This window comes from Mastigoproctus giganteus, chromosome 10 (genome assembly GCF_048544385.1).
Source record: "Mastigoproctus giganteus isolate SK-2022 chromosome 10, ASM4854438v1, whole genome shotgun sequence".
NCBI classification, from domain to species: Eukaryota; Metazoa; Arthropoda; class Arachnida; order Uropygi; family Thelyphonidae; genus Mastigoproctus; species Mastigoproctus giganteus.
In genome coordinates, this window is record NC_143584.1 from 113,478,944 (window position 1) to 113,501,951 (window position 23,008).

The 23,008-nt window shown below is 38.1% G+C and overlaps 1 protein-coding gene across 1 annotated transcript in view; it reads right to left on the reverse strand.

Annotated features, from left to right (window-relative positions):
• The window catches only part of LOC150079228 (transmembrane and coiled-coil domain-containing protein 4-like), a 237,891-nt gene that overhangs the window by 140,772 nt on the left and 74,111 nt on the right, over positions 1-23,008 (reverse strand). The window contains exon 5 of the mRNA XM_090382998.1: positions 13,449-13,581. Coding sequence (XP_090239124.1) covers positions 13,449-13,581 — 133 coding nt within the window. The remainder of the gene's footprint in view (positions 1-13,448; positions 13,582-23,008) is intronic.

Genomic DNA, 23,008 nt, shown 5'->3' on the forward strand with positions numbered 1-23,008 from the left:
CTCAGCCCATCTGCTCAACCTTTCCAGATCCTGTTGCAGCAGCATAGCATCAGCAGTGTCCTTAACAACCCTGCCAACCTTTGTATCGTCTGCAAACTTGGACATTAAGCTTGATATACCATCATCAATATCATTTATAAATACATAAAACAACAATGGACCCAACACTGAACCCTGAGGAACTCCGCTAATAATATTAGTCCACGTTGAGCAGTGTCCACTGATTACCACTCTCTGTCTTCTGCTACTCAACCACCCCTTTATCCATAGCAGCAATTTGCCTCCAATGCCACACTGCTCCAATTTGTGCAGCAGTCTTCCATGCACAACAGTATCAAAAGCCTTTCTAAGATCCAAATAAATAATATCAAAGTTATTCCCTGCATCCAGTTCTTTTGTGACTACATCATAGTATCCAATCAAATTGGTCAGACAAGACCTGCCCTTAAGAAAACCATGCTGTGTCTGAGCTATAACTGAATTCTTGTCTAGATGATCCTGCAGTGCTTCTTTAACCAGTGCCTCCATTAATTTTCCTGGAACCGAAGTTAAACTAACAGACCTGTATACAGTACTCAAGGTGTGGCCTGACCAATGCCTTATACAAGGGAATAATCACATCCCTATCCCTGCTAGAAAAATTCCTGTATATCATTGACAAGACACCATGAGCTACTCTTGCAGCTTGTCTGCACTGCTCAGAGAACTTCATATCTGCCTGCACAATTAACCCCAGGTCCTTTTCATTCTCTACCACTGTCAGCTTAGTACCACAGAGTTGATACGTTGATCTGGGGTTACTGTTTCCCGTATGTAGTACTTTACATTTGTCAATGTTAAACTTCATTTGCCACCTCTCAGCCCATCTGCTCAACCTTTCCAGATCCTGTTGCAGCAGCATAGCATCAGCAGTGTCCTTAACAACCCTGCCAACCTTTGTATCGTTTGCAAACTTGGACATTAAGCTTGATATACCATCATCAATATCATTTATAAATACAGAAAACAACGATGGACCCAACACTGAACCCTGAGGAACTCCGCTAATAATATTAGTCCACGTTGAGCAGTGTCCACTGATTACCACTCTCTGTCTTCTGCTACTCAACCACCCCTTTATCCATAGCAGCAATTTGCCTCCAATGCCACACTGCTCCAATTTGTGCAGCAGTCTTCCATGCACAACAGTATCAAAAGCCTTTCTAAGATCCAAATAAATAATATCAAAGTTATTCCCTGCATCCAGTTCTTTTGTGACTACATCATAGTATCCAATCAAATTGGTCAGACAAGACCTGCCCTTAAGAAAACCATGCTGTGTCTGAGCTATAACTGAATTCTTGTCTAGATGATCCTGCAGTGCTTCTTTAACCAGTGCCTCCATTAATTTTCCTGGAACCGAAGTTAAACTAACAGACCTGTATACAGTACTCAAGGTGTGGCCTGACCAATGCCTTATACAAGGGAATAATCACATCCCTATCCCTGCTAGAAAAATTCCTGTATATCATTGACAAGACACCATGAGCTACTCTTGCAGCTTGTCTGCACTGCTCAGAGAACTTCATATCTGCCTGCACAATTAACCCCAGGTCCTTTTCATTCTCTACCACTGTCAGCTTAGTACCACAGAGTTGATACGTTGATCTGGGGTTACTGTTTCCCGTATGTAGTACTTTACATTTGTCAATGTTAAACTTCATTTGCCACCTCTCAGCCCATCTGCTCAACCTTTCCAGATCCTGTTGCAGCAGCATAGCATCAGCAGTGTCCTTAACAACCCTGCCAACCTTTGTATCGTTTGCAAACTTGGACATTAAGCTTGATATACCATCATCAATATCATTTATAAATACAGAAAACAACGATGGACCCAACACTGAACCCTGAGGAACTCCGCTAATAATATTAGTCCACGTTGAGCAGTGTCCACTGATTACCACTCTCTGTCTTCTGCTACTCAACCACCCCTTTATCCATAGCAGCAATTTGCCTCCAATGCCACACTGCTCCAATTTGTGCAGCAGTCTTCCATGCACAACAGTATCAAAAGCCTTTCTAAGATCCAAATAAATAATATCAAAGTTATTCCCTGCATCCAGTTCTTTTGTGACTACATCATAGTATCCAATCAAATTGGTCAGACAAGACCTGCCCTTAAGAAAACCATGCTGTGTCTGAGCTATAACTGAATTCTTGTCTAGATGATCCTGCAGTGCTTCTTTAACCAGTGCCTCCATTAATTTTCCTGGAACCGAAGTTAAACTAACAGGTCTATAATTACTTGTGTCAGCCTTTGATCCTCCTTTGTGAATTGGGGTTACATTTGCACATCTCCAGTCTATGGGTACCTCCCCTGAGTCCAAAGAAGCTCTCATAATTATGGCAAGGGGTTTGCTTACTTCCTTTGCTGCCTCCTTTAACATAACTGGATAGATCCCATCCACCCCGGGTGCCTTTTTTATGTTTATCCTCAACAATTTCTCCTCCACTTTCCTCTCAGTTATTAGAAAATCATCTAGCTCACTGCCAATGTTTACTTCACCTACGACATTCCCCTTCCTGAATAACTCCTCATTTATTCAGAAATGGCTGTGTATTAATGATGCTATTGCACTTAATATATACATAGATAAGGAACTATTAAGTTTGTGTATATATTACAAAAATGGTGTACATCAATATGAAGTATGGCCCACAAATAGTGACACAAGCAGCCAAACACCACGGTACGGGGTTTAAAATGTGTTGAATGTCATCTGGATAATCAAGCCACGGAGTCATGCTTCTTGTAGCTGTGTTTTAATTGAGCAAAGACAGGAACCTGAGAGACAGGTGAGTACAAGGCTATTGCTATCCATTAGGGAAATTAGGCTATTGCCTACAGTATTAACATCTAGGAGAGCTATAAATGCTGAAGAAACCTAGATAAAATTATCTATTCTAAAAAAAAATACAAAAACTTAATGAAGTGAAAAATGACTAGGAGGATAACAGTAATGGAAAAAACACAGTTGTTGAGAAAGTGTTTTATTTCAATGTTTCACTCCTAGATGAACTTCTGAAATCTTATCATGGGAGTATATGCCTAAGGGCTTGCAGCAAGAGGCACTGACACTAGGCTAGTGAACATCCCATCATATTCCAAATGCATTTGATGAGTGAGAGATGTGATAAACATGCACAGGTCAAGGAAACATGTCCATATTACACAGGCAGTGTTCTGCATTGGGACAGAGGATAGATAAGGCATAAGCACTGATCTTAGAATTGTTTCAGCATTACATCTTGTCATCAATAACAATCAGAGGTAAACAGCCACTGCAAGTGATAATTCCGTAATACCATGATTCCAAGTGGTAGCACACTGCCACACCCTGATGCAAACTGGATTATCTCTAATCCTGGCATGTCTCCAGACATGTATAAGGCCGTGACTAGATCCCAAACAGAAATATAATTTGTCATTAAAGACAATGGACCATTCTTGTCTCTAAGCAGCTCTCTTTTTGTACCACTGCTGATAATGGAATGGCCAAGAACCCAGCCCACTTTTTCAGTCAATCGTCTAAAACTTCTACATAGTAGACAACTCTCATCGTCCATTGCAATACCATCACTTTGCTTACTGGAAGCTTGAAGTGGTGAAAGCCACATTTAGTTTCAATAGCAAAGCTCTAGCAACCCCAAAAGTTTGAGTGATGTCTTTGGATGTTATGATGGGCAACATGCAAAAATCCAGTATTCCTTACATCTCAAGGATACAACTCTGAAATGGTGTTTGCGAGCTGGTGCTAGATAAAAGATCAAACCTATTGATAATTCTCTTAGGAGGCATGTGAATCAGCTAGTGGTTGGAAGGGATGTGAGTGGTGTGTGGTAGGAGGTTTACCAAGATCATCAATACAGAAGTGAGTTAGGTGAAAAGTAGGATGCTAGTAGGTCAGCTTTATCTTTGGCTAAAGTAGCAATAGAACCATCTGGTTTTGATGGTTGTGGGAATAGAGATGGTCATAAGTTGCAGCCAATAGCTTTGGCAAGAGACCAGAATGCTTGACTACTGTTTGGACAAGAAGCAAATTTTCGACTATTAGCCAGTTTTAAATCTAGTTTCAATTGATTAATAACTGCTTTACAATTTACAGAAAATGAACCTGGAGATTTGAATACAAGTCACTTGTGATATGTGACGTTCTTACCTTGAACAGCCTTAGCACATTTATTGGAAAACAAAGATTTAGATAAAAGACGAGATTTTAAGGTGGAATACCTCGTAGGATTTCATCCTTATAAGAATAATTTCGCTGACACAATCTGAGAGAATGTTGACATCAGAAGATTTGAAACAGTAATCCAGCCAAGGAAAGCAATAAAAGAAACTTCACAGATCATCCCATTTTGCATTCTTGTAATGCCAAACAACACAAGGTTGAGAGTGGTCACAAGAGAGAGGCTCCACTAGTGAGGATACCATCACCAAGAGTTACCTAGAGGAGCACTCACCTTGACCGTGTACTTAGAAGAGTTGTTTGTGGAAAAATATCAGCATGTTGGCTGCATGGTTAGGATTGTCTGGTGTTCTGATAGGTAAATGAACAATCTGTGCGAGGTTCTCAGTAATTGCAAAAGCCTCAGCAACTCAACCAGCTGGGTCCACGTGACTAGAAAATGGAAGCCAGCTGGAGCTGTGAATATTAAAATCACCAAGGAAAATTACCTCTCCATTAGGAAAGTTGGACTGAAGAAAGTCAAGTTTCAAAGAGAGGAAGTCAAGAATCCCAAGTGTTTAGTGGAGTTGGGAGAATGATAGAGGGAACAGATGAATTTGAAAGAATGTGGTAGTTAGATTTTAAGCCAGAGAAGATTGAAAAGAGGAGACTCCAAATAACTAAGTCTCTAACAGGGAATTTCAGAATGGACATATGCACAAATACCATCTTTGAAGCAAAAGGAATAATACAGCAAATAATTTGAACTGAGATGAGCAACAGTTGAGTCAACCAATAACTGCAATTCTGTCAAAAAAGGTACATGAAGTTTGGCAAATTGTAAGTGGAAATGGACATAATTGTGATTAGAACTGAGACCACGTATATTTGTAAATTGAACAAGGAAGTGTTTGGGAGGTTTAGATCTTTTCGCAGATAAGTCTGTTCTATAAGTATGTGGCGTACACATAACAAGAATGTACCCAGCTCCTTGACAATTTCCCCTGCATACACACTGCTTGGACTCACTCCGGGCACTATCTCGCAGAGTAGAGGCAGCGAGATTATACACCAGCTGATCTGGAAGCCTGCAAACACCGTTTTAGAGCCGAACCTTCGAAATGTAAGGAAGACTGGATCTTGCAGGATGTCTCATAACCTCAAAAGACATCAATCATACCACAGGATGGAAGAGATGGGACTGGTTGCTAGAGCTTTGCTCTGGAGACTAAATATGGGTTCTACCACTTCAAGCTTCCAATGCTAGCTTGGATACATGGACTAATAGATTAACAGCAGCCGCTGGCAGAGGTGAAAGTAATTCTTGCACTGCTTCTATTGAAATGAGCAGCAGCCTGGAAAACCACTTTCCAAAAAGGTGCAGGGGATTCCAGAGACTGCTGGGAGTCATTGCAGAACAAGTAAATACATGGGCTGTGTTAGGGTGGCTAAGAATAGAAACAGGTGCATGTATACTTGTGTGTACAACAATGCTAGGAGTTTGGTAAATAAATTTGAGGTGTTGGTCAAAACTTCAAAAGCAGATATTGTTGGGATAACAGAAACGTGATGTATGTCACAAAGATATAAGGAATGCAGAATTGGAATTTGGGGAGTACAATGTGTACAGGAAGGATAGACAGGATAGGAAGGGAGGAGGGGGTTTTGCTACTGGTTAAGAAACAAATAAAATCCAATGAAGTGCATCCTTGGTAGAATCCACAAAGGAGGATCAAAGGGAGACACAGATATTTACAGACCTGTTAGTTTAACTGCTGTTCCAGAGAAATTAATGGAGACACTGATTAAAGAATCATTGCAGGAGCATCTAGACATGACTTCAGTTATAGCTCAGACACAGCATGGGTTTGTTAAGGGGAAGTCTTGTCTGACCAATTTGATTGGATACTATGATGTGGTCACAAAGGAACTGGATGCAAAGAATAATTTTGATATCATATATTTGGATCTTAGAAAGGCTTTTGATACTGTTGCACATGGAAGACTGCTACACAAATTGGAGCAGTGTGGCACTGGAGGCAAATTGCTCCTATGGATAAAGGGATGGTTGAGTGGGAGAAGACAGAAGTGGTAATCAATGGATGCTGCTCTTCGTGGACTAATGTTATTAATGAAGTCCTCCAGGGTTCAGTGTTGGGTCCATTGTTGTTTTCTGTATTTATTAATAATATTCATGATGGTATATCAGGTTTAATGTCCAATTTTGCAGACGATATGAAGGTCGGCACGGTTGTTAATGACAGTATGCTGCTGCAACAGGATCTAGAAAAGTTGAGAGGTGGGCTGAGAGGTGGCAACTGAACTTTAACATTGACAAATATAAAGTACTGCATGTGGGAAGCAGTAACCCTAGAGTAACTGTGTGGTACTACGCTGAGAGTGGTAGAGAGTGAAAAGGACCTGGGGGTAATTGTGCAGGCAGATATGAAGTTTTCTCAGCAGTGCAGATGGTCTACAAGAGTAGCTCATGGTGTACTGTCAATGATATACAGGAATTTTTCTAGCAGGGATAAGGAGGTGATTATCCCCTTGTATAAGGCAATGGTCAGGCCACACCTTGAGTACTGTTTACAGATCTGGAGGCCTCATTTTAAGAAGGATGTAGAGTGTTGGAATGAGTAAAAAAAATAGGGCAACAAGATTAGTGAATGGAACAAAGGGTTACCTTATGAAGAAAGGCTTAAATTTTGCAAATAGTGTCTGGAGACTAGGCAACTGCGAGGTGATCTAATTGAGGTGTATAAAGTCTTGAATGGTTTGAGCATGCTCAATGCTGATGGGATTCCTCCTCTTGCTCAGAATAATCACCTGAGCGGGCATAAATTCAAATTGAGGAAAGGCAGTTGTAGCATAGATGTGTGGAAGTTTGCCTTTAGCCAGCGGGTGGTTGCTTGCTGGAACAAACTTCCATCTGTCATTGTAGAAGTTGACAGCTTAAAAAGATTCAAGGCAGAAATAGACAAACATTTGGAGCAATTGATGGGTGAAATGAGAAGGGTGGTTTTTTTTTTTTTTTTTTTTGGCTGATGCTATATAAGCTTGCTTTCTTGCATCATGTGCCTTTGCTAATGCTAAGAAATGTGGTGGTATTGGCCCAGTTTATGAGAGCCATCTACTATCTAGTATTACCCTGTAACACAGAGGAGCAGCAACAAGGTGCACTATAGTCACAGCAGATTGTGCGCCATTAAACACACACACGCGCACGCGCGCACGCGCACACACACACACACACACACACACACACAGAGCTAACATTCCTTTGTGTGGTGTGGGCACCTCTATTATGCTAGATGCTGTATTTCAGGACTTGCACATGAGGGCTAAACTCAGGGTTATTAACAGTCACACTATTGTGAAGCCGACCAGGCTAACCTGGTGGGTAAAGTGCCTGGCAACCCAAAGGTCGCGGGTTCGAATTCCCCCTTGGGCTTGGATCAGAGAAGAAAATGCAAAAACCTTGGAAGGTGCAATATGGCCACAGAAGCCGATGTGCCAACAACTAACAAAAAAAAAAAAAAAACTATTGTGAAGGTGCAAGCAGAGGATTTGGCTGTCACAGACCAACCAGACTTTGATGAAATTAGGCCTACTTGACTTGTGCGTCACCCAATATCCGTTTCCTCAGCATATTAGATTCACATGTAGCAAGCCCGCCTCAGACAGTCTCAAGGACCAATGCTGATTTTAAAGTAATTTTATAGTTCAGAAAAGAAAACTTAGTTAACGAATTCCTATAAAACCAAGTCTTGTATGATTTCTTGCAAAAAAAAAGTCTATTGATCCTCTGCTCATCTTCAACAACATGACAAAATTATGTGTCTCTACCAGGAATTACCCTAAACTCTAATCTCACTTGGCATAAGCATATCACAAATATTGCTTACTCTGCATCCAAAACACTAGGTTTTTCTTTTACACTCTTGTCATTAATTTTCCTTTAAACATCTACTTACTCTGTACAAATCTCATACCATGGAATATTCTTCCCATATCTTTGGTGATATCCCCAAAACCTCTCTCAAGGTTCTAGACTCCATTCAGGTTAATTAATAAATCATTCCTTACAAAGAGATTATTTATTAATTCTCAGTCTCACAGGCATTCGATATCTACTGCTTACCTTCTATAGATATTTCAATGGGCCTTGTTCTTGTGATCATCTGTATTTTATTATTATTATTAGCCATATAGTACAAGGAAGCCTGAAGCTTATGTTGCACTAGGCGAGAGAGAGAGAGAGAGAGAGAGAGAGAGAGAGAGAGAGAGAGAGAGTCAGAAGTAAAAGGGAATCACCAAGAAAGAGAAGAATGATGATATCCAGCTCAGGACCCTGGGTGTGCCAAGCCCATACTCACCAGATGTGAACCCCCACTATCTTCCAAACCACTCTGAACATGGGCTGTAATCAGTCAGCATCCATTCATTATATAACTTGGAAAAACTTGCAGAGCCATCTTTTCCTCTTCCGCATTTATTTCTTCTACTTTTGCTTTGCGGAATAACCTTCCTTCTTTAATTCAAGTCTGAGTTTAACAAATATCTTCTGTCTTCTCAACCTGCAACCCATACACAGTATTAAGTATTATGGTTCTAATACCTACCATGTTTGTGGTTTTCGTTAAAATAAAATAAAATAAAATAAAAAAAAGGAAAACAAAAAGAAAAGGGGGGGGGAAGTCATTTGTTATGGTGTTATGATGCTGGAAATCTGATGGATTAGATAGAACAAATCAGATTCTTGTCACTAGTCAGCAGATCTGTTATTCCTCTTTCTGATGTTCTTCTAATGAAACTAGAGCAATGGCATGTGTCTGAACATCTTCCTGCACATATTGCTGCCAATTGTTGTAATTGTTGGTTTTAGGGCACAGCAGAATTATGCCATATTGTGCCATTGTATATTATGTCTCTAGCAGCGTGTGTGTGTGTGCACTCATAAACAGTCAAATTACATGTGCTGACACTGAAAAAACACAGATTAACTCACCGGGGATCTTACTTCCTCTTGTCTGCAATTGGCTAAATAGTCTTGATTGAAGAGGACTTTAGAAATTCCTTGAGTGACAGATAGGAATTAAACCCACACCTCTCTAATGAGTGACAATAAACAAGTGAAGAAACCTCTATGCTTCCACAGAGGACATGGTTTAATAGAGTCCAACCATTTAGGTACTATCATAACTCACACAAGAAGTGATCTGCTGAGTTAACCATCTGCTGAGTTAACCAGCTTCTAACAACTCAATGATCTAACCCCTTTCAAAGTCCATATGCTGTGCATAATGTCATCATACATGTATTACCCTCTTAGGTGGTCATTTGCTCATGACTTTTGTTTCCTGCTAATACTACCATGCATTACTGGACATTGTACTGCACCACTCAGCTTGAAATGCTAACTGTTTACATTCATGTAAACAATTAGCAACAGCTACGTTATTAGTTTGTGTTATGTTGTTCATGTTATTAGTTTGACTTCTGGTAAAGCGCATAAATGTTATAATGTAGGTTCGTAAATATAACTTTTTTTTTTTTGTTTTTTTTTTTTGTTAGTTGTTGGCACATCGGCTTCTGTGGCCATAATGCACCTCCCAAAGTTTTTGCACTACTCTGATCCAAGCCCGAGGCAGGATTCGAACCTGCGACCTTTAGGTTGCCAGGCAGGCACTTTACCCACCCGGCTAGCCCGGTCGGCATAAGTATAACTCCATAACAATACAGTAAAAATATACAAGCGCATTACACTTCAGGCACATTAGCATATAATAATAATTCAAGACTTGCAAAAAAATAAATAAATAAAATCATGAGTAAAAGCAATGACTTTTATGCATGAATTGAGAACACTTTCTGCATACTGCCCATTCATTCCTCCAACCAGTGCACAGCAACAAACATAATAACCAGTGCTTCAGCTACAATATATGATATACAGATAGCTTATGTGATATATGTGACCAAAAATAAATAAATAAATAAGAATAATAATTGATTTATATTGGTTTGATTTTAGTGAAGTTTGAATTGATCAACAAATCATTCTTAAAGTGCCTAATACAAAATTTTATGAAAATTTTCATTAGGAGTTATTACATGTGAGCTGACTAACAAGCAGACGGACACAGTGAAGATGAACATAGGTGGTTTACATATACAGTGCTACTTACTGTATTTACAGATAATGTTGTCATTCATTTAATTTTATCACTTTTATGAGGTCCTGATCACAAGTATATGAATACATATAAAAAATTACATTTACTGTAATCAGACTTTGGGTTATGTTATCACTTTTTTGCCTTACTGCAGTTTAAGCATGTGTGGTAGAAGTGATTAGACACCACCCCGATTTATTCTTGAACTCCAATATGTTGTGTCATTAATTACTGCTGTTGCTTTGTACAGTATTCCTATATCTGTATTCCTGTCTGACTGTTTTACAGTAGAGCATTAACCCTTTTTTTTAATTCTTGATTTTAATATTTTTTGTATGTATTTTAATATGTTTTATATTTTCTTAATATGTTTTTAATGATTTTGTATGAATATACAGAAATATTATATATTTCTGCAAATCCATATGGAACGTTTTGTTTTTATTGATGACTTTCTTGAAGAAATTGTAGTAGTAGTAGTGGCATGTGATGCAAGAAAGCAAGTGTATGAGCTTATGCATCATCAGCAAAAAAAAAAAAAAAAAAAAACACACGATTCCCTCTAAATGCCTGTCCAGTTCCTCCTTAAATTTATTTAACCTATCAAACTTCCACAACGACAGATGGAAGTTTGTTCCAGCAATTAACCACCCACTGGCTAAAGGCAAATTTCCACACATCTGTCTTTTCTTAATTTGAATTTATGCCCCCCTTAGGTTCGTAATCTGAACAAATGGAAGGATCCCATCAGAATTCAGCGTGCTCAACCCATTCAAGGCCTTATACACCTCAATCAGATCACCGCACAGGTGCCTAGTCTCCAGCCACTACAATTTGCAGAACTTAAGCCTCTCTTGGTAAGAGGATCCCTTCATTCCCTCACCAATCTTGTTGCCCTTCTCTGTACATGCTCAAGCAAATCTACATCCTTCCTAAAATTAAGCCTCCAGACCTGTACGCAGTACTCAAGGCGCAGCCTGACCATTGCCTTATACAGAGGGACAATCACTTCCTTCTCCCTGCTAGCAAAATTCCTATATATCATTGACCTGCCCATGACCTTTCATTTTCTACCACCTTAAGTATAGTACCACACAGTTGGTACTTTTCTCTGGGGTTACTTCTACCCATATGCAGTACTTTGTGTTTGTCAAGGTTAAACATCAGTTGCCACTTCTTAGCCCATCTGCCCAAATTATCTAGATCCTGTTGTGAATCAATCTATAACAGGACAAGACACAGGGGTACACTTTTGTGTGTTTTCAAGGCAAAGAATGTGAGGAGTTGAAGTGGAAATTCAGCATTCTCAGAGGCAAATATGACACCATAAAGAATGGAGTTGATGTCCTCAAAGAAATTAAAATGAGAGACTCATCACACACACAACTGCTCAGCTCAATACTAGAGCCTATAGTCATGTGTCAGACAACACAGTGGCATCCCCAATGATAGAAAGCACTGGTCCCATAGGAACTAAGCTGTCAGTGACTCTACTATCGGTGAAATGAATAATATATTGTGCAAAAAGGTTAGGTAGAATGGGACCAGGGTATGCCTGTTGGGGCAAAATTTAATTACGTTGTTGAACAGGTATCTTTAAGGGGGCACAAAAGGTGACATCATTCTACTTATGAAGTTGGTACTTATGATTTTAAGATTAGAAGAAATGAGGATTTACTAAACAGATATAGGGCAATGTTGAAAAAAAAAGTCATTAGTAAGACTGAATTTGAAAGTGTCTGGAATTTTGTCCAGGAATGACAGGAGGGAGGTACACGATATGAGCACTCTCGATCATTTAAACCTGGGAAAGACTGTGCAAGGCTCTGTGGGTAGAATTTTTATCAGCAGTCTGTGCTTGTTAATAGGACAGGCTGTTTTAACAAGGTTGGAATACACTTAAACAGAAGGGGGTGCAAGTATATTTGAAATTGTTTAATAAAATGATAATCATTATTTCATTTTATAAAAAATAATTTAAAAAATTATTTTATTATTACACAGCATTATATAATATTATACTTAAAAATATCATTTTTGAATTTTTTTTATAAAACGATAGTCATGATGTCATTTCATAAAAATAATTTAAAAAATTATAATTTTATGTTTCATAATTGTATGATATTAAATTCTAATTTTATGATTTCATTTTATTTTGAATGTTAGAGTACCTTGGTACTCAGGTAGCAGAAACACATCTTATTATGTATAACCTAACTGTAGCATTAATTTGTCACATTATTTTTGTAATAAATCAATGTATATTTTTATGTAATAATCCTGGACACATAACCATGTGTACTTTTATAGTAAAGAAACTGCTTTCTTTACTATAAAATTGTTTTTTCTCTAACCTCCTATTTCCTATTGGATCTTAGTTTGGAAAAGCTAAGATCCAATAGAAAATAGGGTTTTGCCCTATGCAATACATTTAAGTACAGTAGACTGTTGAAATAATGGCACATTCGAGCTAACGGATGTTTACATACAGCGCAGATGTCTTGTAGTGCCAAAAAAATTGACAAGTCACGTGATTATCTTTTGTTTAAATTCACCATTCTGATATCATGGATTATACCGCTGTTTTACATTTATTTAAAAAATCCCCTCACTGTGGCTCCTAAAGTTAATAAATCTCATACAGAGAAGAAGAAGAATTAAGAACATTAAAGCTTAGTGACAAACTTGATATTATAATTGAAAATAGAATGAGCGTAAGTAGCAGTGTATTAATGGTAGAATATAACATTGGATCATCAATATGTTTATGTTTTTTATGTGTAGTTAATAAAATTGCATTCTTAATCTCTCTGTTTCTTATTTAGCCTCATTATTTCTGCATTAAATATATTAAAAATAACACTTTCTAGATAACGGAAAAATCGAAATAACGGCATCTTGAATCCCTGAAGGTCCCTTATTCTGAAAATCTACTGTATGTATCCCCTGTGGTTCAAAATGGATGCCAGTAGTCCTATAATTATGTAGACATACTAAATAAGATGGCAGTTTTTGTCCAAATAATATACATTATGAAAATCATAAAGAAATTTCTTACTCAGTTTGTTCCTGCACCTCCTGTGATAGCATTTCAACAACAGATTCCTCATATATTTCTACCAGAGGAAAGGCCACTCGCAATAACCAGGCAGTATGAAGAATAAGTACTCGCATCCGTGCATCATACACCCCTTAGAAAAATTTTGTTTTTATAAATAGTGGGAACATACATAAAATAAAGATTATTAGAAGATGAAATGCACAAGGCATAATTTCTTATGGGTTTGTAATTAACTATATAATATCGGTGTAGATACACCATAGTTTACCCATAAATTAGAACTACATATGTAGTGTGAAAGGCATCGTCTTATTTGTATCACATATTGTGTGGTGCTTTCATGAGATAGCTGGTATTGCACTACTTCAAATAAATAATGCTTCTCTAGTAGAGAAGACTACTGTTATTTATTTTCAGTGGATACCACCACCTATACGATCGTTTCGAAGCTTTTTGGCTTCACTATTAGTGAGTGGGCAGGTACCCTGCCCACTCACTGATGGTGAAGCAACATGCCATCACAGTTGCAAAGTTATTTCCACAATATGAGAGATGCCAAATGGTGTATAAATAATGATTATTAGAAGATGAAATGCGCAAGGCATAATTTCTTATGGGTTCATAATTAACTATATAATATCGGTGTAGATACACCATAGTTTACCTATTTGAAGTAGTGCAATACCAGCTATCTCATTGTGAAGGTACCCACAATATGAGATACAATTAAAACGATGCCTTTCACACTACATACATAGTTCTAATTTATGGGTAAACTATGATGTATCTACACCAATATTATATAATAAAATAAAGAATACAAAATGATAAAATTTTAAACCACCAATGAAAATGTTATAAAAGTAATAATTTTAATTGAGAACCCTTGAAGAGCATTAATAACCTTGAGTAAGAAAGAGCTGAAAGTACAAAAAAGTAGTAATAATATATACTGTTGGCTAGAAAAACGTCCTATATACAGATAAGATTCCCCCCCCCATATAACACAGTAGTTAGGTTCCCATAAAATGTCTTGTTGTGCGAAACCATGTTATAGTGGACTAAGAAAAAGTACAAAAATTAGGTTACATTCCAAAAACTAACAAAAATACACCATTCTAGATTTCGTGTATCTTCTACTCTCTTTTTAAAAAAATCAGTAAGCTGAGTTTGTTTGCTTTTTCTTGATAAATCTTTGTGAATTTAATCATATGGAACTAAGTATTTTTGAAGCTCCCTTTTGAACTTTGGGCTCCTTTCATTCAAGGATCTGCATTCAAAAATATGATTCTAACTTTATGCCGTCGTATGTTTTTTCAGTGTAAAATTTGGAAGCTCAGAATTTTCATCTGCGCTATCATCCTCTGAATTGATTTGGTTTTACCTCCAATGCCATTTCCATCAAATCTGCTTCGCCAGCCTCTTTTTCTACCAGTAATTCTTGAATGTCTTCAGTAATCATATATTTTTTTTTTTTTTAGGAGCATGGGCGACTAAGGCCATGTTATTCTGTGTATATCGTCTATAAATTGCACGTCCTGAGGTCGATTTTCTGTTTTGCTGGATGAAAAACCCGAGATTCCAGGAGAAAAAACCATGCTACCCTTGCCCGACTAACTCAGCCACATTGTGAAAGAGACCCATAAAAATTCCTCCCATCATCAACAGGATTCGAACTCAGGTCTTTTCCACCCAGTGTGCGGAGAAGGGCAATTCTATCAACTGTGCTACCCATGAGGGCTTCAGTAGTCATCTCATCAAAACCTTCCCCTCCTACCGCCATAGCAAATTCTTCTATCGCACCGATTCTGTTTTCTGGTGGTTTGACCATATTTCCTGAATGAACTGACTATGGCCATACATTTTTCTACACACATTAAACGTTGATAGTTTTACTTCTTTCAGCGATAAAGCCATGATTTTGACACAGTCCACAATTGAGAAATGTTTCCATGCTTCAACAGATTAGGAATCAATTTTTTCCAAAATCCAGTGTAACGATTTTCAGATGTAATGGGTTTTAAAGGTGGATATAATGCCTTGATCTAATGGCTGAATGAAAGAAGTTGCATTAACCTAGTACAACTATGGTGGTGGTGGTGGTGGTAGGAACGTTTGGATGACATGGTGTGCTATCCAATAGTAATAAAACTTTGAAATCTAGATTTTTCCATAAGTTCAACAAGCACAAGTTCAGTAGCACAGAATGTAACATGGTGATTTCCCAACAAAATAAAAAACAGGGATTTCTCAATAATTTTTTTTTTTGAATAGCGAGTCAACAGTGGGGATTCAAAAAGAGTGGAAATGAAAATAGCAGGGATTCCTCGGCACAACAGCTCAAAAATACCGTGTTATGCTAGGTTTACCGAAATTCTCTAACCGTGTTAGAGCGAAACCGTATTAGCATTAGCATTAGTAGAGGCATTTGATGCAAGAAAGCAAGCTTATGCAGCATCAGACAAAAAAAAAAAAAAAAAAACCCCACTTCCACTTCACCCCTCTGTTCGTTCAAAATACCTGTCCACCTGAGCCTTAAACTTATTTAGGCTATCAACCTCCACTACAAGGGATGGAAGTCTGTTCCACCAACCAACCACCCGCTGGCTAAAGGCAAATTTCCGCACGTCTATCCTACATCTGTCTTTCATCAATTTGAATTTATGCCCTCTCAGGTGATTTTTCTGAACTAGAGGAAGAATCCCATCAGCATTGAGCATGCTCAAACCATTCAAGGCTTTATACACCTCTATCAGATCACCTTGCTGGTGCCTAGTCTCCAGACACTGTAATTTGCAAAACTTAAGCCTTTCTTCGTAAGAGCACCCCTTTGTTCCATTCACTAATCTTGTTGCCCTTCTCTGTACTCGTTCCAGCAGCTCTACATCCTTCTTGAAATGAGGCCTCCAGACCTGTATACAGTACTCTAGATGTGGCCTGACCATTGCCTTATACAAGGGAATAATCACTTCCTTATCCCTGCTGGAAAAATTCCTGTATATCATTGACAATACTCCATGAGCTACTCTTGCAGCCCGTCTGCACTGCTCAGAGAACTTCATATCTGCCTGCACAACCACCCCCAAGTCCCTTTCATTCTCTACCACTGTCAGCGTAGTACCACAGAGTTGATACGTTGCTCTGGGGTTGCTGTTTACCGTGTGAAGTACTTTACATTTGTCAATGTTAAACTTCATTTGCCACCTCTCAGCCCATCTGCTCAACCTTTCCAGATCCTGTTGCAGTAGCATAGTGTCAGTAGTGTCCTTGACAACCCTGCCAACCTTTGTATCGTCTGCAAACTTGGACATTAAGCTTGATATACCATCATCAATATCATTTATAAATACAGAAAACAATAATGAATCCAACACTGAGCCCTGAGGGACTCCACTAATAACATTAGTCCACGATGAGCAGTGTCCATTGATTACCACTCTGTCTTCTCCCCCTCAACCACCCCTTTATCCATAGCAGCAATTTGCCTCCAATGTCACACTGCTCCAATTTGTGTAGCAGTCTTCCATGTGCAACAGTATCAAAAGCCTTTCTAAGATCCAAGTATATAATATCAAAGCTATTCCCTGCATCCAGTTCTTTTGTGACTGCATCATAGTATCCAATCAAATTGGTCAGGCAAGACTTCCCCTTAACAAAACCATGCTGTGTCCGAGCTATAACTGAAGTCTTGTCTAAATGATCCTGCAGTGCTTCTTTAACCAGTGCCTCCATTAATTTTCCTGGAACAGAAGTTAAGCTCACAGGTCTATAATTACTTGTGTCAGCCTTTGATCCTCCTTTGTGAATTGGGGTCACATTTGCACATTTCCAGTCTATGGGTACCTCCCCTGAGTCCAAGGAAGCTCTCATAATTATGGCTAAGGGTTTCCTTACTTCCTTTGCTGCCTCCTTTAATATAACTGGATAGATCCCATCCACCCCGGGTGCCTTTCTTGTGTTTATCTTCAACAGTTTCTCCTCCACTTTACTCCCAGTTATTTCAAGATTCTGTAGCTTACTGCTAGAGTTGAAGAAGTACCATTTTATACGGGGGTTGCCTTGTACTGACTGATTATAAAAGACATTGAAACCAACCACCATCATTTTCAATACAAAACTGATGTTAATAAAGCATACTAAAAGACATTGTATATAATGTACCATATACAATTTTGGAAGTAAGCTGAAAAATGATTACACTCTAATCTCTATAAGATTAACCCCAGGGGCTCACATCTGGTGAGTATGGGCTTGGCACGCCCTGGGTCGTGAGCTGGATAACATCATTCTACTCTTTCTTGATAATTCCTTTCTACTTTTCTCTCTCTTTCAGGGTAACTTGGAAATTTTTTTTTTTGGCCGGTGCAGCATAAGCCTCAGACTTCCTTGCACCATATCGCTACTACTACTACTAATAATAATAATGTAGTGAGGTTTCAAGCATGGCAGGTAGGATTTTCCATTATCACATGCAATGCTTCTACCAGCCCTATGATTAAAAATAATTTTTCTACAAATTGTTGCAGAAAAATTGGATTCAGTATCCAAATATAGAGGAAATACAGAGCATAATGCATACAGGCCAAATAAATGAAGAGGTTCCCAAAGAGGCGAATAAAAAAAAAAAAAAGCTTGTAGGTGTGCACGACAACATTTGAAAAAAAAAATGATGGTAAATACACATTATACACTCAGTTGTCACTAAATTATAGCCACCCCATCCATAATGGACTATGCCACAAAGCTCACAGTATAAAAAACCAAACAGCTTCCTATGCTAGAGAAGTGGTAACCTGCATCTGGTCGTGCAGGTAAAAGTGATAAAATAGCAGTTATGGGACATAGTAAAGATATTGTAAAGTTTCAAAAGGGTATGACTGTGGGAGCATGTGCATCAGGTGCTTCCATATTGGAAATGGCATATCTTGTCACTTGCTCGCGGCCCGTGTGGTTAAGGTATACAAAAAATGGTGATGAATGGGTCAAGCCACCTCCTGCTGACAGAACTGTAAAGGATGCTCACAAGGAAGGGTCCAGCATGTGGTACTGGCTCAATAGCAGGTCACTGTGAAACAGCTGACATTGTAATACAATATAGAGAATGCAAGAATAATATCGCAAATGACGAGTTGCCCACTCAAACATATGAAGTTCCATCGCAGACATCAGTGTTGAATGCTGTGGTGTCAACAACACATTGGGTGGACGTTAGAGGACTGAAAAAGAGTGTGCTAGTCAGATGAATCCAAATACCTGGTGCAACACACCGATGGATGACTTAGTATGTGGTACAATTAACACGAGTCCATGGATCCAGCAAGCATGGTGCCCACTATCCAGGCAGGAGGTAGTGGTTGCTTAATATGGGGCATGTTTTGCTGGCGAGAACTAGGACCCCTGATACATATGGATCAAAGTTTCACTGGTGAGATATAATGGTAGCTCTTAGGAGACCATGTGCATCCTGCCATGTTGCATTTTTTCCCAGAAAGAAACAGGATCTTCCAAGACAGTAATATGCCACTTCATCGGGCCCATACTGTGTACAAGTGGTTCAAGGAATGCAGTGAAGATATCACCCATCTTGATTGTCTTCAAAGTTTGCCTGACCTAAATCCAATTGAACACCTTTGGGATGTGTTGGAATGAAAAGTAAGGAGCATGGATGCACAACTGTCATCTTTGTTTAATACCATGATAACAACAGCTATTCACCTAGGTATTGACTCCACTAGATGTCTGAAGATGTCTTTAGGGATCTGCAGCAATACTGTGGAAAGTTTGCAGGCAGCATGGCTGCAGATCCCTAAAGCCATCTTCAGACATCTAGTGGAGTCAATACCTAGGTGAATAGCTGTTGTTATCATGGTATTAAACAGGTGATCATAATTCAGTGATCACTCAGTGTATATAAGAAATACAGAATATATAGGCTGCTTCAAAACTGCATGGAACAAATTTTCCCTGCAATTTAAACATGTAGGAGAATGTTACATAGCTAAAAAATAAGAAAAACAGTTCCTATAAACATGTTAGTATTAAAAGTGACAATGATACAAAGATAACAAGCTTATCCAGCATCAACCTGTAAAAAAAAAAAAATCTTACTCACCTCAATCCTCTCTAATAATTTGTCTAATCCTTTCTTACATTTAATCAAACTACCCACTTCCATAATACCAGATCAAAGTTTATTTGAAAACTCATTATTCTCTGCCTGAAAGCAAATTTTGCACATCTATTTGTGTTTTCCCAGTGCTTAATGTCACTTAAAACTGATTCAACATTACACTAGCCACTGACTTCAACTGGGTGCACTGCCTTAGATTCTATGTGCTTCTTAACCAAGGGTATATTCCCACCCACACTGTCTGTGCATCGCTTACATACAAACTTGCTGCTAGAGAATCTGAGACTTGGTCTCACGTACTATATGTAGCATACAGGCAGCAGTTAATTCAACTACTCACATTTACTACTGACCAGGAAGAAAAACTTATTGAAACAAAAGAGCCAATCAATAAATTTCAAACATTTGCCAATACCATATTTAAAACTATGACATAAATTACACTATTACAGTACAAGCACTCCTTGATTTACGTACTTAATCAGGTTTTTTTCAAGTACGTAAGTCCAAGTTCAGTCTTTGTAACCAAGTTAATGAGGCTGAAAAAACATACAACTAATTTGATCTAAATACGATATGTAATTTAATTTAATCTACGATCAAATCACTTTACAATGGACTCTCCAAAATAAAATACTGTTCATTATACGATATGGAGTAAGCACCAGTCATTGTGAACATGTTTGTGAACTGCATATTAATTGTATTAAACGGCTATTCTAATAAGTGAAAATAGGAGAAATATTATCCACAGTCTATATAAAAGTAAAGATGCAGAGCACAAATTTACACTTTACTTGTTCCAATTAACAAAATTAAATGATGCATGAAAATCGGAAGAATATTTCCCACAGGTTAGCAAAATAAAAATAAATTCATGCTTCCATAAATTTATTTTTATTAATAGTGTAATTAATGGTGGTAATAATAGCGTAATTAATATTAATAGCTTAATTAATAGTGTAACTAATTGATATTTTTGTTCACGGACTTTTTTTTTTTTTTTTGGTCATAAAATTTAAAACAGTAAGAAAATAAGCAATTAATAACAAAGAACATGGAACACACAAATTGCAACTAACATGATACGCGCAAGTGAGATATGGAGTGACAACTTTACGAACCTCAAAAAAATAGGAATGAAGAGAAGATTCTGAAAAGTTATTTATGTGTTTTTATATGATTGAAGATTTCAGTGAAGGGGAAGCACATTTCACCCTAATAACGTAAAAACTCCCATGTCGGTATCATCGCAAATGCAATAAGATCGAGTTTATCACCCATTTTTAATAGTGCGCTAACAGAAAAGCCCAATAAATCAGAAACTGCTAATTGTTTTTACTGTTTTATGGTAGTGAACTCCAGAAATTTGCTTTAGAAAAATATCACGAAGGCGTTCAAAACTGATTCTTATAACCAAACATAGCAATAGCTTTGTGCTTTGTAAGTAGAGGAGTGCCTGTATACTACTACTAATATTACGATGTTCAATAGGCAAAACATTGGGGGCAACCAGAAAAATGCAAATAATACTATTCTCAGTGCCACCACAACATCCAACTGATTCAAACTAATCCTACACTCAGGATAGTGGAGGATGACAAAAATCTGGGGGTAATTGTGCCATCAGATATGAAGTTTTCAGAGCAGTGCAAACAGGCTGTCAGAGCAGCTCATGGGGTCTTGTCAATGATATACAATAACTTTGCTAGCAGGGATAAGGAGGTGATTATTCCTTTGTATAAAGCAATGGTCAGGCTACACCTTGAGTACTGCATACAGGTCTGGAGGCCTCGTTTTAGGAAGGATGTAGAGTTGCTGGAATGGGTACAGAGACTGGCAATGAGATTGGTGAGGGGAACACAGGGGTGCTCTTACCAAGAAAGGCTTAAGTTCTGCAAATTGCAACATCTGGAGACTAGGCACCTGTGAGGTGATCTGATTGAGGTGTTTAATGCTTTAAATGGTTTGAGCAAACTCAAACTTCTCTTGCTCAGGTTACAGGGGCATAAATTCAAATTGAAGAAAGAGTTGCAGATTAGATGTGTGGAAATTTGCCTTTAGCCAGCAAGTGTTGATTGCTGGAACGAATTTCCATCTGTCATTGTGGAAGTTGACAGCTTAAATAAATTCAAGGAAGAACTGGACAAACTTCTGAAGCGGAAGGAAAGGTGAAATGGAAGTGGTTTTTCCCCCCTCCTCCTTTTGGCTGATGGTGTGGAAGCTTGCTTTCTTGCATCATATGCCACTACCAATGCTAATAACAAAACAGTTTTATAAAGTCCTGTAATTTAGAATGTCCAGGAATAATTATACAGTTATTCAAGGCTATAAAAATGATCTCACATATCCAAGTTAGAGATAAAACATCTTGTATAAGTGTAACTGTTCAAATTAAATGTGCTTATCTTATAACAAAAATATGAATGAGTTATTTGAATATATACATTACCAGTTGCTAATCCTAAGGAAGCAGCATGAAAAATAATCATTATGGTTAAATCCACGGAAAACTTCAAATAAACAAACTGCGCGCGCGCGCGCACACACACACACACACACACACACACACACACACACACACACAGGTTGACCAGGAAATAATGCACCACAATTTCCTTCTCAGTAAACACATACTTTAAAAATTTCAAATAATTAGCACTACAAGGTTAAAATGCACCTAGTTGCATAGGAATCTGACAGATAGTGCTGTAAGTAACCCATCAAAATGGCATTTGAGTGTCAAGTGCATTTGAAAAAAAAAAAGACCCGTGACTGAGTTTTCTGTAGCAGTAAAAAAAATCAATTAACAACATTTGGAAGTGATTAAAAAATGTGTGTGGAACCAATGTTGTTTAACATATTTTAGTCACTTTAGTTGCTTTAGACTAGTCCAGAAGTGTTACAGGAATTGAATCCTAGATTCACCATTTTCAGCAAGACACAAAAAAGCAGTCTGTGGAGTAGCAGTGCCCTTCCCTCTCCATGAACAAAGAAGGTTAAGGTGAATTTGTCTGTCAACAACATTGTTTCGTTACACTTCTGTAGTCCCATCACATCCACCAAAATTAGCATTATAAAGGAGTAATTTTGGTAGATGTGATGCTGGCAGGAAAAGCCATAAACTCAGAAATCTAAAGTAAAACATTGCAAGAACTTGACAAGCATTTCTGGTAAGTTTATAGTCAAAAACCTTAAAATTCTTGCTTAAAGACAATGCATATCCTCACACAACTCCACAGAATTGGAAAACAATTTAAAAACTTGATTAGACTGTGCCCCAATCCACCGTATACTGTTATGATCATGCTCCTCCAAACCACTTTTTCGGATCGATGAAAGATGCAATCCATGAGCCAAGACTTCAGGATGACGATGATGACACTGATTTGAGAGGCCAAGGTGTAGCTGAGCACAGGGCATGCAT